Here is a 19,496-nt window from a genome sequence, read left to right on the forward strand (position 1 = left end):
GGTACGCGTACCCCCATTTGAGAACCACTGTACTATACTAATACCGGTATACCGTACAACCCTACTAACAACACACACCACTTGTGGAGATGTCAATGGCGGAGTTTTTTTCTTTTAAAATGCTGCAACCATTCATTATAAAATCCATACTATTTGAATATAAATTAATTTAATTCAATTTAAACTTTTTTTATTGCAATACAATAGGAAGAGGATTCGTATGGCCCCACAGTTTACCGGTCACATGAAACGTGACAAATTGGGGGTGCATGCTATCCGCTTCACCCGCCAAATGGCAGTGTTTTGAATATCTTAAAATGCGTTTTGTGGCAGTTTCTACTTTGACCACAGCGTCAGTTGCTATGTAGAGTGGCGCTTTCCATCAATTTCAGCAGACTGCATTTCTCTCTAGCACTCGTCGAAGGCGGACGATTCCTTTCAAAAGGAAGACACAATTAAATTTCCCGATTCCTTGTTACACATGCAAAAGTTGCATGGATTCCGAGAGTGTACGTGTCTTTCAAGAACACCGGCACAAATTTGAGCGCAAGCTGCAATGAACGCATCGTCTATCCAAAGTGCAAAAGTACAGCGCTCGGTGCCAGCGGGAAAAATTATGTAATCTTGCAATATTTTAAATGTAAATTAATTGATTAAACAAGTTGAAAAACTTCTTCGGGTGTTACCATTTAGGGGTCAATTGTACGGAATATGTACTGTACTGTGCAATCTACTAATAAAAGTCTCAATCAATAGACATGCCAGTATATCAAAAAGGATACGAAAGACTTTGATTACTCAATTTAAGGAGAGCTTCTTGCGTTAAAGCCGTATAAGTGACATCCTCCTCGGCCTCGGAGGTGCCAGTGTGCGGCGACACCCGCTTCAGCCATGAAAATTGGCATGAGGCAGCGCGCATTTCCACGTCGACGTCAGTTTTGATCGAGCTCATCTTTGCAGTGAAACACGCCGTACGCCAGGTTTTTGTGTCTAAGCAAGCTTGTTACGTGAGGGCCCTGAAGCCCATTAAGCACCTGGGGGGAATACACAAGCCAAAAGAAGGAAAGTGGAGGGGCGTAACAAGGATTCCAGTGACAAACACACTCTGGTGAATTCCAAGTCGATTAAGACACTGCTAGATGACAATGGTGCTCACACTAAATATTTACACCATTTGGTTCACTGAAAGCTGTACTAAGACAATAATGAGTCTTGACTTATTTTAAGTGGACCGTAAATTGATACAAGCTGTTCACTGACTACTAGATTACTACAATGCATCCGAAAAGTATGTACAGCGTTTCACTTTTCCCATATTTTGTTATGTTACAGCCCTATTCCAAAATTAAATAAATTACTTCTTGTCCTCAAAATTTTACGGACAATGCCTCGTAATGACAATGTGAAAATGTATTTATTTATTTTTCAAATATATTAAAAATACAAATACACATGTCACATGTACAATATGTATTCACAGCCTTTGCTCAATATTTTGTTGATGCACCTTTGGCAGCAATTACAGCCTCAAGTCGTTTTGAATACCAGCCACACCTATTGGCACACCTATCTTTGGGCAGTTTTTCCCCCATTCCTCTTTGCAGCACCTCTCAAGCTCCATGAGGTTGGATGGAAAGCGTTGGTTTTCATCCAGGATGTCTCTGCACATTGCTGCATTCATTTTTCTCTCTATCCTGATTAGTCTCCCACTTCTTGCCACTGAAAAACATCCCCACAGCATGATGATGCCACCACCATGCTTCACTTTAGGGCCTGGTGATGAGCGATGCCTGGTTTCCTCCAAACATGACACCTGGCATTCACGCCAAGAGTTCAATATTTGTCTCATCAGACCAGAGAGTTTTGTTTCTCATGGTTTGAGATCCCCCGGGAGGAGCTGGACGAAGTGGCTGGGGAGAGGGAAGTCTGGGCTTCCCTGCTTAGGCTGCTGCCCCCGCGACCCGACCTCAGATAAGCGGAAGAAGATGGATGGATGGATGGATGGGTTTGAGACTCTTTCAGGTGCCTTTTGGCAAACTTTTTTTTTTTTTTTACTAAGAAATGGCTTCTGTTTGGCCACTCTACCATAAAGGCCTGATTGGTGGACTGCTGCAGAGATGGTTGTCCTTCTGGAAGTGACCATCGGGTTCTTGGTCACCTCCCTGACTAGACTAAGATGAATGCAGCAATGTACACTTCCCATCCAACCTGATGGAGCTTGAGAGGTGCTGCAAAGAGGAATGGGCAAAACTGCCCAAAGATAGGTGTGCTAAGCTTGTGGCATCGTATTTAAAAGACTTGAGGCTGTAATTTCTACCAAAAGTACCGTATTTTCCGCACTATAAGGCCCACCGGATTATAAGGCGCACCTTCAATGAATGGCATATTTTAAAACTTTGTTCATATATAAGGTGCACCGCATTATAAAGGTGCATAGAATAGACGCTACAGTAGAGGCTGGGGTTACGTTATGCATCCATTAGATGGAGCTACGCTAAAGGGAATGTCAACAAAACAGTCAGATAGGTCAGTCAAACTTTATTAATAGATTACAAACCAGCGTTCTGACAACTCTGTTCACTCCCAAAATGAATAAACAGCTGTTTTATTATTTTCCCCGAGGTAAAGTCAGTGACGTGGTGTTTTGTTTATCTTTTAACAACAGCAAGGTATAACATGTAGTGCAACATTTATATCACATAGTGGAGGGGAACTTTTCCCTGGTTCAATAAACACGTAAAAAACAGTGATACTGTTACGGTAAATCAAACGTTAGTGCAATCACAATATAGTAACACTCCAAATAGTGCAGAGCAATAACAATATCAATAACTCAACGTTGCTCAAACGTTAATGTCACACAACACAACACACAAAATAAACATGTAAAGCTCACTTTATGAAGTTATTCTTCATCCACGAATCCCTCGAATTCTTCTTCTTCAGTGTCTGAATTAAACAGTTGGGCGAATACGGCATCCAACACACGTCTCGTCGAAGTCGTCATTAATGGAGTCAGTGTCGCTGCTGCTCTATTCCCGTGTTCTACTTGGTGACTGATCGTCTTAAGTTTAAACTCTGCGTCGTAAGTGTGTCTCTTAATAGGAGCCATTTAGGGGTCTTTACATAAACAAACAAATGGAAATGAAACGGCACGCCTCGCGCAGTCATATATCCCAGCATGCACCGCGCGCTTCTTTTTCTTTTACGGGGGAAAATGAAGTCGGCGGCTGCTTACCGTAGTTGTGATTGATTGATTGAAACTTGTACCTGAGGCTCAATATTGGTCCATATATAAGGCGCACCGGATTGTAAGGCGCGCTGTCAGCTTTTGACAAAGCTGGAGGTTTTTAGGTGCGCCTTATAGTGCGGAAAATACGGTACATCAACAAAGTATTGAGCAAAGGCTGTGAACATGTGATGTTTTAGTTGTATCCCTCCATTCATTTTCTTATTACATTTTGCTTTTTACATTCTCAGTATGGGGTATTGTCTGTAGAATTTTGAGGACAAAATTTAATTATTCCATTTTGAAATAGGGATGTAACATAAAACACATGTGGAAAGAGTGAAACCCTATAAATACTTTCGGGATGCGCTGTAAATCATATACAAGTTACATTTTTATAGTACCATCCCTTGACAAGATGGCTTGCTGAAATGTGAAGGGTGTACTCACTCTAATGAGATACTGTACATGTACACGTGGAAATAGGAGTATTGATGCACTCACCATGACCTCAGTGTTCCTCAGTACATTCTGGTAACCAGCAGGGTGCAGTACAATACCGCACGGGTTGGTGTAAACACCATGAATGTGGAGCACGCTTAACCTTCGCTTCTCCTGAGCCCACTCCAACACCTACACGCACACACACACGCGCACGCGCACACACACACACACACACACACACACACACACACACACACACACAGACACTTAACAGTCGGCTGCACACAATCCTGTTCTGACTGGGTAAGGAGTGAGAAAAAAAAAAAACACTGATGGAGACAGACGTTATAAATACCAGGACTGAGAGGCAAAGTAATGGGTCTTTTATAAGAAAAGTCAGCGCATTGCTGCAAATTACACTGTTTGTCTGGTGATTACCACGTGTTATAGATACATTTACACAAAAGGCAAATATTGTCTGATAAGTAAAATTATACGTGTAGTTGCTCAACTTTCCTCCACACGTTACAAGCAGAAATGCTATTTTAGGAATCCACTGGGCTAATATTGACCCAGCAGGAACTTTAAAAGGATTTCAGTGAGAAACGTAATCTTTTTCTTACTGTATCTGTGCCTGACCTAATAATGAAGTGTTTGCACATGTGCATGATTAGTGACCTTTGCTCTGCTTTAAGAATTGCTGACTGGCTTTTAACAAGTGGCTAGAAAGATCAATCGTAGCGTAGCACAAATAAAAAGCAGCCTTTACCTTCTTCTCGTCAGTAAGGTCCAAAGACTCCAGCGTGGTGCCCTGGTGCGTGGCGTAGATCTCTAGTAAGTTGTCAAAGTTGGTGGTGAGGACCAGCGAGCCGCTCTCCATTAACTGCAGCACCGAGCGCAGTAGGTGCTTGCCGGCGTGCTCCATCTTGCACTCCAAGTCGTCAAACACCTCGTAGAGACAATCCTTGAAGAATGTGGAGCGCACGTTGCCTGTTCTCTGAAAAAAAACCAAAAAAAAACGAGGTCTGTGAAAACCATGCCCAAGAGGGTTAAGGAAACTTCTTTTTACACTTCCGTGGCTAATAATAAATGTACACGTCCATACATTTGACAATGTTAAAAGGGATTTTAAACAGTGCTTGATTATTAACAGTAGCTAACTTATTTTTACACTTGTATGACTGTTACAATGTGACTTAAAAGACAGTGAGAAAAATTTAAATATTTTATCGTTTTTATGATAGTGACAGCTTATTTAAGAGTATGCTAAAAAGCTATTTTCTCATTCCGTTACACTCTATATCAGGGGTGTCAAACTCATTTTAGCTCAGGGGCCGCATGGAGGAAAATCTGTGCACACGCGGGCCGGACTATTAAAATCATGGCATTAAAAATAAAAAATAAAGACAACCTCAGATTGTTTTCTGTCTTACTTTGACCAAAAATAGAACAAACACATTCTGAAAATATTAAGATAAAAATATAGAAAAAAAATACCGGCAGCGGTAATGTTTAGATCTATGAAGGAAAGAAGAAAGTGAATGAATGTTTATAACTGAATAAATTTACATATGCATAAAAATGTGTTTTCTTTTGTATTTTTTTTTTTTTTAAATGAATTAACCTCTGAAGGCCTTAGTGGCCACATGCGTGGACAGCACCTTTTAGCTCTTATTTCCAAAATTGTGTACACTACTGTCATCTGGTGGTGTCAGAAGAGTATAACATACAATAGAATTTGGAAAAAAAAAGTGTAAAAATAAGAATTAGCATGTCACTAAACATGAAGTACGCATTTGTTACTTATGGACTAAGTACATCATATAAAAAGATGATTCTTAGTTTTTTATTCTAATTTGGGTCCAATAAGCCCAAATAGCAAAGAGAAAAAAAAAACAAACATGTAAACAAACAGCTTGGGCCTTAAGAGGTTAAGTAACGTTTATGACAACCTTTTTCCAAAACACAATATAGAATGTGAGATATAACAGGATAATGCATACATTTATCATTTGTTTTCAGAACGGTTACAAAAAAGTGGGACTTTTTTAAAAGCTTACTGTGGGACCCAATATTTATATCTTGAAGGGGTCCCTGGGACCCCATTTTGAAAATTCCTAGCGCCAACACTGATGGAGTATTGGTGCGTGCAAAACAGCAGCAGGCGGCTGTGGCTTGCGGGCCGCTTCTAATACTAATCAAATATCATCCCGGGGGCCATAGATCATTCATTCACGGACCGGATCTGCCCTGCGGGCCTTGACTTTGACAACCCTGCTCTATATCAAGAACTTGTGCTGTGCGACATAGACATTAATATATATCCCGATAGAGGTGATTCTATATCTATATCACAATATAGTATGTTATTCTCAAAATTATGTATACAGTACACATAAAACACGGTAATTTTGCATATATTTTCTCCTCTTATTTATGAAACATGCAATTCATATATAAAAAGGACAAGACAATTAAAAATGATAAAAAGTATTTTTACTGCCAGGCCATCTTTTCTACGGTGAAAGAATAGAAGTGTAGATTAAATGTGTTCAAATCGCTAGCAACGACTCGTTGGCGGCATGTTTTGCAAAATAGCCTACTGTTGTTTGGTCGGTGACTGAATTTTTAAAATATAAACAAAGGAGTTACTCTTTTTGGAATAATACCTATTTGGGTTTTGTTGGTTGAGCTTCCATTGTGCGCTCCGTCAGCGCATCGTTGACATCGATGTTGCCTCCGTAAAGATCTTTCAAGTGACGTAAAAACGCCCGTGCAAAGTAACAGTGTTGCTGCAGTAACATTACCCGCAGCACAGATGTTAAAATTACGATATAAACAGTACCATACCAACTTTATTTATAAAGCCCTTTAAAAACAAGCACAGTTGAAGAACAAAGGGCTGTACACCACAAATAAATAGAGGCAAAGGACAGACTAAAAAATAACATTTAAAACAGAAGTAAAATAAACATTGAAAAAGCAAATACAAATTACCTTCAGAACAATTTGTTAGATAAAAAGCAGTTAAAAAGTTAAAAACAGTTTAACAGTAAATAATTATATCCGTACAATAGACATTTTTTAATAGATATATATCATAATATCGCACAGAACTAATAGGAACATTATCATGCCTTTTTTCACTGCATTAACTTTTACAGGAACTTTCCCATTTACCATAAATGAAATACCCCAAAACTACCTGGGTAAATACACTTGCACAGGAAGTAACTTAGTTCCTAGAAGTGAGGTGGAATTGTTTAACGTTCCTAAGGAACTGTCCTGTCAAAAAATGACTGGTTGAACAGAGTACCCAAGGGTGTTCCTAAAACTTTGTCTTCCAAATTTTAAGCCGACATTACAGTATGTGGAACAACTTGTTTGTTGTGTATTGTTTATTTTAATTACAAAACTTGACAATGGAGAGCAAGAAAAAGGAAAGGAACTTTAGACTAGCAGAATCTTATGTGTGGCATCTGTGTGCTGAAGAACATGGATTTGTGGTACTATCAAGCAGTGTTTTTACTTAGCCGAAGTGTTTAAACTAGTTTGCTTCCAGTTTGATGTCATTTATATTATTTGTATAAACTTAATTTCAATAACCGAAGCTACGAGGAGTGGACAGACTCTTTTAAACCTATTTTTACAGGGGAATATTCACTCATTAGCCGGACTTCGAAGCGATAACCTGAGCTGCTCGCCAAGACTCCTGCGTTGTTGTTTGAGGATAGATGTGAAATAGATGAGGCAGTAAACGAGTGGAATGAAGGTAAATCACATCATATAATAACTACTTACTTTGTTATATGCCATAATAGTAATCAATGACATGCCATGTGTGTAAGTTTTAGTCTCAACACAATTAAATCGAATGCTACAGTAATGTTAAAAGGCTAATGCTATAGCTGATATGTTGATGTTATTTTTGTAAGATAAACACTGACATTTATTATTTATATTTTGTTGCTGAAATTGATCATAAGGACTCGCCTGACCCTCATAAATTCAACATTTACTAAGAGGAGGACCTTTTCTTACTGTTGGACACTGTGGACAAAAGCCTACAGTAGCTAGCTGACTTTATTTTTAAAATTCGGTACACTTTATTTGAAATCATATTGCTTCCTACCACCTCCAAAGACATGCACCTGGGGATAGGTTGATTGGCAACGCTAAATTGGCCCTAGTGTGTGAATGTGAGTGTGAATGTTGTCTATCTGCGTTGGCCCTGCGATGAGGTGGCGACTTGTCCAGGGTGTACCCTGCCTTCCGCCCAAAAACCCTGAAAGGGACAAGCGGTAGAAATGGATGGATGGATGGATATCGTTTTGTATATTATTGCTTCGTATTGTATTTACTTACACTTAAGTAAAATAAATATAACCTGTTAATGTCTGTTTTTTTTACATGGGATCAATGTAGAAGTGTACTGTACCACTCATCCGTATATGTCATCAGCCTGATTTGCATTAACTACCCTTAAGTTTCAAATGGGGTAGAAACACAAACCACACTGATCTACAGAAACCTTTAGTTCCAGGAACTTAAAGTTACTGAACTTTTGGGGGAAGAGGGCCTAATTGATTGCAGCATTTATCAATTTCAACCTCTGTGGTTATAGGACAGCTTTACCTTGGAAAGTACCACCTATGACAGGGGTCGGCAACCTTTACCACTCAAAGAGCCATTTTGACCCGTTTCACAAATTCAAGAAAACAATGGGAGCCACAAAATTCTTTTGAAATTTAAAATGAAATAACACTGCATACAAAGTTTTTTTTTTTTGCTTTGTGCCATATATAAACCAGACAGCGGCCCGCGAGACGTTATTTTGCGGCCCGCACCTTAATGTGAAAATGTAATGTTAGTGCGGCCTGCGAGTTTTATATGAATGGCGCTTGACAGCGTCATACTTGCCAACCCTCCCGATTTTTCGGGGAGACTCCCGAAATTCAGGGCAACTATTCTATCGGATGTCTACTGATTTTCACCCAAACAAGAATAATAAGAGCGTGCCGTGATGGCACTGTCTTTAGCGCCCTCTACAACCTGTATAAACAGCGTGCCAGCCCAGTTACATGTTGTATGAGGCTTCTGCAGACACACATCAACCCCCCACTAGACCCCCCCCCCCGCCCCAACACCGCCCACCTCAACCGACGCACGGAGGAGGAGGGGGGGGTAGCGGGGTTTGGTGGTAGCGGGGGTGTATAATGTAGCCTGGAAGAGTTAGGGATGCATGGGATTCTGGGTATTTGTTCTGTTGTGTTACAGTGCGGATGTTCTCCCGAAATGTGTTTGTCATTCTTTTTTGGTGTGGGTTCACAGTGTGGCGCAGATTTGTAACAGTGTTAAAGTTGTTTTATATGGCCACCCTCAGTGTAACCTGTATGGCTGTTGAACAAGTATGCCTTGCAGTAACTTATGTGTGTCTGCAGAAGCCTCATACAACATGTAACTGGGGTTTGGTGGTAGCGGGGGTGTATAATGTAGCCCGGAAGAGTTAGGGATGCATGGGATTCTGGGTATTTGTTCTGTTGTGTTTATGTTGTGTTACGGTGCGGATGTTCTCCCAAAATGTGTTTGTCATTCTTGTTTGGTGTGGGTTCACAGTGTGGCGCATATTAGTAACAGTCTTAAAGTTGTTTTATACGGCCACCCTCAGTGTGAACTGTATGGCTGTTGACTAAGTATGCCTTGCAGTCACTTGCGTGTGTAGGGCAGAGCCCGCATACAACATGTGACTGCGCCAGCACGCAGATAGTGTTAAATCGGACGCTGAAGGCACTGCCATCTCGGCACGCCCTCAATACTGTTGCCCCGGGTGATTTTCGGGAAAGGCACTGAAATTCGGAAGTCTCCCGGAAAAATCGGGAGGGTCGGCAAGTATGCAGCGGCATCAGAGTGATCAAAGAGCCGCATGCGGCTCCGGAGCCGCGGGTTGCCGACCCCCGACCTATGATATATTTTTTGTTGCACATATCATTCATTCTCTGTAGAACTTAGGGGACATGGTTGTGGGTTAAATCCCAGCAGATCAGCAGGTTTTTTTCTCTCTATTAAAATGAACCCATCTGTCCTAAACCACAACCACGCCACCTTCAAAGCCACATTTCGTCTTTTTTGCATATGTGCTCAAAGAGATCTTTGGAAATAACTGCCAGTATACTAGAAGCCACAGGTAATAATGTTATGAAACAATGTAATTGAAATTCCATCATCGCTGTGCTTTTATCATAGTAATCAGCGTTGACATTTGCACAGACTTTGAAGTGTTGTTTTTGTATCAAGTGGCAGTCTACCATCATAAAAACACAGAACTCTAAATTCAGCCTGGACTAGTCTTTGTAACACACTCCCACATATCGTGTAAGACAGGGACTCTAATTGGATTGAACTTGAGTTCACAGTGTTACTTATCTACTCATCATGTGACCTAAATAGAGAGTGCATCAAGTGCCTTGAAAGGAACAAATATATGCAGTGGAACCACACACAGCATGGTCACTTCTGCCCAAAATGTCATGTGAACAAATTAGGCCTAGAACGAACATAATAATCAATCCTGACTTGGCTACGCAGTAAAAGGTGCAGTAAAAGTGAATAGCAGCTAAGAATAGCAATGAAAGCTTGCGTAGTGACCAAGGTGAGCCATGCACAGGGAGATGCTCCACTCTCTACCGCTCTAATGGGCTAAACAGCTTGATTCCTTTCCACAGGAAGAACCCCATTAACCACATCTAGTAGTGTCTATGGCAGCCAAGCTGGTGGCTGTGTTTGTGTGTGTGTTTTATCCTTAGGCCATCTAAGGACTTAAGCAAACAGCAAATTAAGTGCAAGTAAACAAGTCTACTTTTGAAAACCGACAGTCATTTTTGTCTTTAACTGTTTCAACTAGGACGTACGGTACGAACAATGTGCTCTTCTGTCTTAATATATTTTGCAAAATTCCAGTGTCTGACAAAAAAACCCTTTTCTATGTGACTGTTTGGATGATACAATGGATAACAGTAATTCCTCACTGAAATTAACTTATGGTCAGACGTATTTTTTATTTATTTCAAATAATCTCCTGGTGCTTAGAAATTAGAAATGACAAAAGCAGAAAATCTTTGCATGCATGTGCATGTACGAGCCAGTTTGCCCCACAATAAGAGTAGATAAAAATAAGGGATTTTATTGACTTCAACTGAATAAAAACGACTGACTCGAGTAAACCTCCTTGGGTAAAATACCTCTACCATGTATGGCAAAATACATCACAATTAAGGATGCAACAATAAACAGTATTAACAGTTTTAAATGAAAAGTATCGAAAAACTTTGATAAACTCACGGACTAACTTGCTATCTTAAATGTTAAATACATTACTGTTAAAGCAACTGAGATATTCAATTGTGCACATTGAACCTACAAGCTGTGCTCTCTCAGAACAGAGTGGTTGTTCTATACTCAATATTACAAGACAGAGGTCTATTTCTGGTGCGTTTAAGAACCGCTGAAAAGAGTAGGACAAAGGCCCGCCAGAAATAGTAAATAAAATATATATTCTATTTGTTATGCACTTTTCAATTAAATAAACCTTAAAGTACTGCAGTACAAACCAATATTTAAAAACAATATAAAAAAATAACTTGGTAAAGAAATGTCAGTGTGTATAAGTACTTTTTGAGTACATTCAACAACACAGTATTAATAATGATAACCGTGATAATTTTGGTCACAAGAGACGTGATAAGAAATTTTCATATCGTTAAATTCCAATTCTTAAAAGTCTAAATGGTTCATTAAGAAAGAGGCAAAAGTGCGTCACACCACCATGGTTTGGATCAAAATTTTCAGGAGTTATTGGGGTGTCAAATACACAAAAACAGGGGTCAACAGGTAAAAACAGTATAATATATTTTGCATAATATAAAAGCACTTTTAAACTGTCTAAATGTTTGGACAAAACATTTTTAATACACTATGTGACACCTCAATACCTTTAAGGAGTTGTAAGGGTAGAAATTGTGATAACACATGACAGTGAAAATGTATTTCACTGGAATGCGATTAATATAATTGCAGATGTAATTAACAGCCCAAATTATGGTGTTGCTAAGGAGCTCCTTGTTTACTTGATAATTTTTGTTTTCTTTGGTGTGCTTGAGAATGTTTGTTTCATAACCAAGGTGGGAAATAGGAAATGTGTCTGCACTGCTGTGGACTGACTGAGATGAACATGGTGGTTGAGGTCATAAAGTGTTGTTTGCTACCCTTTTTGTGACACAAAGTGAGCTTTATCAGCATAAAAAAAATGCGATGAGACGTGACTAACACAGGAGACAAACCCTATCACGGACCATCTTGGATCTGCCTGTTTCCAGAGCAGCCCGGTCCTATAGATAAAACAGTAGAGTGTTCATACACACACAGACACGGACATACGCCCCGCGTACACACACACACACACACACGTAAAGGTGTTATTTTTCCTTCTTTTTCTGCAATGCTGCTACTGAAGGTTACAAGTAAGAAAAGAGAGAAGAAATATAAAAACAGCCACAGAGTGAACACTAAAGTTATTATAACAGGGTGGTAGCATAGCAATGAGCAAAACTGCTTATTAAAATACAGCTAAAAAAGTCAACAGAAAGTTGAAGAAGTTACTGCAATACAGATCGCAAAGTGAGCTGCGATTATGCAAGGAGACTTCTTTTAACACGTGAATGACAGTTAAAGTTTAAACATTACTTAAATATGGCCTATACATACAGTCAAAGAAGACTGAACCTTTAACATCTATCAGCCACCTATCATTTCAAAACAGGCAAATTCCCAAACAAAATGAAAATAGCAAAAGTCGTACCGATTTATAAGACTGGAGACAAACACCAGTTTACAAACTATCGACTGTTTCTTAACTTCCCCAATTATCTAAAATGATTGAAAAACTGTTCAACAACAGATTGGACATATTTATAAATACAAATGGAACCCTCACACACAACCAATACAAATACAGAGCCAGCATTTCAACATCAATGGCATTACCTGAAATAACGGAAGAGATTACAAACGCAATGGATAATAAAAACTTTATGGACTTAACAAAAGCATTTGACACAAACAATCCTGATATCTTAATGAACAAATTAGAATGGCATGGAATCAGACGATTGTTCTTGAACTGGGTAAGAAGAAATACGTGAAGATAGGCGAACACACGTTTACAGAGCTGAAAATATCTTGTGGCGTACCTCGAGGATCAATACTTTCTGGGACCAAAATTGTTCAATCTTTATATAAACGACATTTGTAAAGTTACAAAAGACTTAAAGCTAGTATTATTTGCACATGACACGACTGAGAACACACAGAAGCTAATACACATAAAAACAGAAGATAACAAATTAAAAAGATGGTTTGACAAAAACAAACAGTCTTTGAATCTCAACAAAACTAAAATAATGCTGTTCGGTAACAGTCGATGGGAAAGTCAAACACAAATACATTGAACATACATTGAAAGGGTAAAAGAAAACATTTTGGGGTGTAATAATATACATTAAAATTAACTGGAAACCTCATGTAAAAATATACAACAAAGTAGCAAGAAACAAGTCAATAATGAATAAAGCAAAATATCCCCCGCGACCCCGAAAGGGACAAGCGGTAGAAAATGGATGGGATGGATGGACGTTCTGGACATAAAATCACTCTATACTGCTTGTAAGTGTTCCCATATTATAGTTAGTGTAGAAATATGGGGTAATAACTACAAAAGTACACTTAATTCACTGACAGTGTTACAAAAAAGATCAGTTAGGATAATACATAATGTTGGATATAGAGAACATACAAACCCTTTATTTATTGAATCAAAAATATTTAAATTGAACGACTTGGTGAATTTACAAACAGCTAAAATTATGTACGAAGCAAACTATAACCTGCTACCCAAGAATGTAGAATTCTTCTTAACAAAAGACGAGAAATATAACCTTAGAGGAAAATCTAATTCAAAACATTTGTTTGCATGTACAACACTGAAAATATATGGCATATCAGTATGTGGAATTAAATTATAGAATGGGTTGACCAAGGAAATCAAACAAAGTACTAATATGATTCCGTTTTAAAAACTGTTCAAACTACAAGTGTTCACAAAGTACAAAGAAGAAGAATTCTGATAAACATTTTTTTTTTCAAATACACATTCATCTCTTAAGTGATCTATACATTATTTATTAATTTATGAAAATCTATCTAATATTTATTTATGTATTCAATATTTGTTCACTTATTGTTTAATAATTTATTTACTCATGTATTTATTCACTGTCGTGTTACAAATAGAGAACATACAAATGGGATAAAACTGCTATGATACGAAACGGGGTGGGATTAAATAAGCTCTGCTTCTTCTTACTCCTTTTTGGACATGCCGTTATGAAACAACTGGAAATATGTGAAATATGTGTAATTATATTGTATGCATGTTCGAAATAAACTGAAACTTAAACTGTGTAATGACTTCCTGCGGCAACCAAATATGTCGTCCTGCACTAGAGGAGAGGATGAAGAGAATTATTTTGCTCAAATATGTAGGCAATGGCTAGAGGAATGAATACACTTGCCTTTGACTGCTTTCCAAACAGAAAAGAAGCCGGTAATACAAGGAAAAACAACAACACATGATCTCAATTATTGTCTACTATCAATGTAGGTCAATGTTTGTTGTCTGCACTTCTCACTTAATGTTCATAAGAGGAAGTAACTGGGGGAAGTTCAATAGATTGTTGGTGGTTATTCAGGTTGTAGACCTCTTTATATAACTGTCATACCTCCACTTGGTATCGATAAAGAAACATTTTTAAATTCTGAAAACCTTAATATCAGCCTGATTTCAGAACAATGAACTGAGCTAGTCTTTTCACTAGGGCAATTTTATAGTGGGATGACCAAAAAGGTGGGTGGTTTGTGTTTGACTTCATCACGACATCTCCTAACTGACGTCAGGCAAAACATCCTAAAGCATACAGTATGTGTACACTTGTCTGACTGTCATGATGAGCCTTGAGCGAGCCTCACTCTTTACTTCCTTAAAAGACGAGTAAATAAAGGGCGAGCAGTTTTACATTATTTTAGTTTCATTATACACCGGTTGACAATTTTTTACACTTGTACGACCATTTGGAATGAATGTGATGCATGTCGTCTTGTTAAAATGTGAGTGATTGTATTTTCATAATACTTGTTTTTACACTGACACAACAGATTTGGATATGTAATGGTAAGAATTGTTTAAAACATTCTCTGTAAAGTTAAAGGAAGGTCTAAGGAAGAACACAGTTTGGCTCTGGAACGAATTTAGACATTTCCTTATATTCCACTGTTTCCCATACATGTATTAATTTCTCTCGGCCTGCCAGGAACAAATTTAGACCACCACAAATAGATCTGGCGCTACCCTTGCTTTTTAACCTGTTAAAATATATGTGAATGTAGCTTGTCCTTACAACTCCGTACAGTATCGTAACGCTGCTTCTTAACACATCTGATACTCTAGCGCTGCAGATATCGTATATTTTAGTAATCGAGTAATCTATTGATTGCTTGATAAATCAAGTAATCGAATAAAACATACTTTTCAGTCGTCCCTTGTTTATTGCAGTTGATTGATTTGGTAAATGGCCGCGATAAACACATTTCTGCGAAGTAGGAATCATTAATTATTAGTCAAATATTTGCATAACCAGAGCATAAAAAACTGTTTACTACCTTTTAATATGTTTTTCTATATTATGACAGCCCTGTAGACATTAAATAACACCTTTACATTCCTAATCCAACATAGTACTGCTCCCTGAGGCTTAGCCAATATATATATATATATATATAGATATATATATATATATATATATATATATATATATATATATATACATACATACATACATACATACAAATGGCCATGCAGAATCTATGTCCGCATATTTAAAGTTTTAGTTACACGCGTTAAATAATTAATCAAAGCAATATAATATCAATCAAACCTTTTTTTTTTTCAAAGCCCTCCCCCTATATGTTTGTGTTCAAATTTTAAGAGTTCCAGCGTATGTTTATTTGTACCGTAAACAGCCAAAGCAGAAGAAGTCAGTGGCTACTTTACAATCCTAAAAACTGGTGTAATTGTGTGATGTTAATGTTTGAATGATGGGTATGTAACAATACCTAATTAAGGACGTAGGTGTGGAAACACATCACAAATAAAGTAAAGACTAATTTCAAAGAAAATGATAAAAAGGATGGCCATCTGCAGCATCATTTGGGACACAATGGCCCTCTCTTGCACAAGTCAATGATTAAACTAATACATACTGAACCCAGCACCCCCCGCGACCCCAAAAGGGACAAGCGGTAGAAAATGGATGGATGGATACTGAACGGATGTGTGTCAATGGCTGTCTGCATGTGATTAATGTGACATCATTAGCAGGCATTAAAGTAAAAGCATATAATGACTGTCTTAGTGTTAGGCAGTATCGAGCCTCAACAGTACGGTAATACAAATGGAATGAACGGTCTTACCGGTGATAGTTTCTGAATGAGGTCATGCGCCACATGCACCAGATTTTTATCCTCCTGCATGTGCTTTTGGAAGCGCCGACTCTCCTCCTCTTCAAGTAAGTCAAAGTCATTGGCAGCATCGAGCAGCGCTTGGATAAGGCCTTTCCAGGAGCGGAGAGCAGGGACCTGGGGGGCTACTGCCGAGCTTATCCCGGTGCCAATCACCAAGACCAGCTCGGGGGCATGCTTTGTCTTCAGGCTGGGCAGCAGCTTCCTATTGGGATAGCCACACAGATCATACAGTCTGAAGTTTATATACGGTACCTTCATCATGGCACATCGTCAATGAAATGAGTAAACGTGACTGATAGGCAACAGGAGGATCTGGTAAAAATGACTAGTGCAACAATACATATTTGGACTAAAGTGTCCGACCTTTAGCAGAAAACTTTCCTTTGCAATGTCTGTGGGGCAACAATTCTGAGCGGTAATACAACTAATTTGTTTTACCACCTCAAAACAAAACATGTCAGTATGTGTTCTATTTCAAGTACTCGTAAACTACACTTGAATCATTTTCATTATTTAAAGCAGTCATGACTAATACTTTCAGTAATATCTACCTAATTTTAAGTATCCATTATATTTTTTAACAAGATTCGAGTTTTGCCTGTCCGTATCTTGGGCGTGATTTTGGAAATTTTTTAAAAATTGTTCTAATATAATTGATATGCCCAATAATATATCGTGGCATATCCTCCTAATAACCAGCATCCTTTGCAGTGGACATTTTGGTTTTCAAACAACGTCCCCCCCACCCTAAAAAAAAACTAATGTCCACTGCAGAGGACACTGGTTTTCAGGAGGATACAAAAGGCTGCCAGTGCAATGTATATCACAACATGGATCACACGTCCACTACTATTAGTAGTCAGGTATAGTGACTTTTTCTTTACTAAAACCGACTAGCAACAAATCTAACATCTTTTTCTGGTTATATTATAGAATTTACTCTTGATGTCCGCGACAAACAGCAAGCTGCAGCAAGCTTGACGTCACACTTGCTTCCCGCTGCTGCTCCAGTTGGACTTTCTCTCCTTAACAGCCGCCAATGTCCTTTTAATATTTGGACATTTTGTGGGTATATCTCGGATACATTAAAGTACATGCACATCGCAGACATGCTGCCTTCACTGCAGACAATCCTGTGCATATTGCCTACGTCGTCACAACATCCGGTTTCGGCAAAGTTTTCGGTACATCACTAGTAATTTGTTTCTCAAATAATAGGCTATATATATCCATTCATAGTCCAACAATGGTAATGTTTCATATTTTTGTGGTATTGATTTGATGTTCATTGTTCCTATAATCACAAACATATCGTCCGTGCCCGAAAGCGGATTGGCGGAGAATGAGGAAGTGTTATTGTGTGTCTAGGGAAGCACAGAGACAGACACGTGTGCTCGGAGGGAATTGGTGTTTGAATTGGGCTTGTTGTTTGCATAAGATTGGCAATAAAAGTTAAAAATAGTGTTGGACGTCTGACTTCTCCTGGAGGCTACGATACATTATATTACTTTAACTTGTTTTCATGTAAAGCAAAACTTATTTTTAAGGTGTGACAGCTTTAATTCTGCCGTGGCGGTACGCCATGATTAATTACATTAAGGGGAAACCCTGGACATTAGGAAGCAGATTCCACCACCTACACGTGAACATCCAGGGATCAGACATAGGCCTTGTTAACACTGCAGGTCAGTTCTTATTTTTTTGCCCATATGTATCAGATGTTTTCATCTCAGTGTGAACAGTGCAATTCCGAATTGTTCATATCCGACCCCTCTTTCGTATGTGGATATACTGTAAATCAGATATATATGTGATGCATCCTCAATGGGAACGCTCCCGCGCTCCGCTAGAATCAAAAAGCAATAAGCGTCATAATTATTCGCCAAAATAGACGTTTATATTATAAATAGCTGACAACGGAGCTAAAAACAGGTAAAAGTTTAATATTTTAGAAACTCACGTGAAAGTTCACCACTCCTGTCTCCAACTGCTCGCCCAAAAACACGCTCTTCAAGCAGACATCGAAGCAAATTATCTCGAAAAACTGCCAGAGCCAAAATACTTGTCCTCTTCCTTCTTAATATTCTACGCACAGTAATTCACTACAGAAAATGTTGCTATTTATTGCACATAATCCTAAAACTTGCCACAAATGCACCAGTACTGGGACCGACGAGAGCTGGAGCCATTTTTACTTCCGAAAAACACTGCGGTGCGTGCATTGTCATGACGTCATGTCCGCATTCGGGCCAGATTGCATTTACATAAGAAATCACGTTTTTTTTTTTGTAATGTGAACGGCCACTAAAAAGATCGGATTTGACAAAAAAAAAACGAATTGGACATCTGACCCTGCGGTGTGAACATAGCCATAGAAATAGTGGACTGATTTAAATACCTGCATTTTTACCTCAGCAATAAACTGGACTGTAGTCACAGTTATACCGCTGTGTACACGGAAAGTTCAAAGTCCTGAGGAGATCGGGGTCCTTTGGGGTGTGCGGGTCATTGCTGCGCACTTTTTATGACACTGTGGTGGCTTCTGCGCTGTTCAATGCCAAACATCGTTTGCTGGGGTGGGGGCAGCACGGTCAGAAACAGGAACAGACTTTAATAAAGTGATTAAGAGAGCTGACTCCGTCCTAGGCTGCCCACTAGACAGTACTTAGAAGGTCCTCGACAGAAGGATGTTGACCAAGTTGACATCCAATATTGTCCAATCCCTGTCACCCCTTGCACGATACTGTGGAGGCCCTAAATACACTATATTGCCAAAAGTATTAGGCCACCTGCCTTGACTCACATATGAACTCGAAGTGCCATCCCATTCCTAACCCATAGGGTTCAATATGATGTCGGTCCACCGTTTGCAGCTATTACAGCTTCAACTCTTCTGGGAAGGCTGTCCACAAGGTTGCTGAGTGTGTTTGTAGGAATTTTCGACCATTCTTCCAAAAGCGCATTGGTGAGGTCACACACTGATGTTGATCGATCGAGAAGGCCTGGCTCTCAGTCTCCATTCTAATTCATCCCAAAGGTGTTCTATCGGGTTCAGGTCAGGACTCTGTGCAGGCCAGCCAAGTTCACTCACACCAGACTCCGTCATCCATGTCTTTATGGACCTTGCTTTGTGCACTGGTATACAGTCATGTTGGAAGAGGAAGGGGCTCGTTCCAAACTGTTCCCACAAGGT

General features: G+C 39.0%; 1 protein-coding gene across 3 annotated transcripts in view; it reads right to left on the reverse strand.

Annotated features, from left to right (window-relative positions):
• Nucleotides 1-19,496, reverse strand: part of fam118b (family with sequence similarity 118 member B) — a 32,019-nt gene that overhangs the window by 8,851 nt on the left and 3,672 nt on the right. For all 3 annotated transcript variants that reach the window (XM_061972720.2, XM_061972721.2, XM_061972719.2), the window contains exons 3-5: nucleotides 16,253-16,505; nucleotides 4,443-4,670; nucleotides 3,734-3,862 (exon numbers count right to left, since the gene is read on the reverse strand). In XM_061972720.2, the coding sequence (XP_061828704.1) occupies nucleotides 3,734-3,862; nucleotides 4,443-4,670; nucleotides 16,253-16,505 (610 nt within the window). The remainder of the gene's footprint in view (nucleotides 1-3,733; nucleotides 3,863-4,442; nucleotides 4,671-16,252; nucleotides 16,506-19,496) is intronic.

This window comes from Nerophis lumbriciformis, linkage group LG17, assembly GCF_033978685.3.
Source record: "Nerophis lumbriciformis linkage group LG17, RoL_Nlum_v2.1, whole genome shotgun sequence".
NCBI classification, from domain to species: Eukaryota; Metazoa; Chordata; class Actinopteri; order Syngnathiformes; family Syngnathidae; genus Nerophis; species Nerophis lumbriciformis.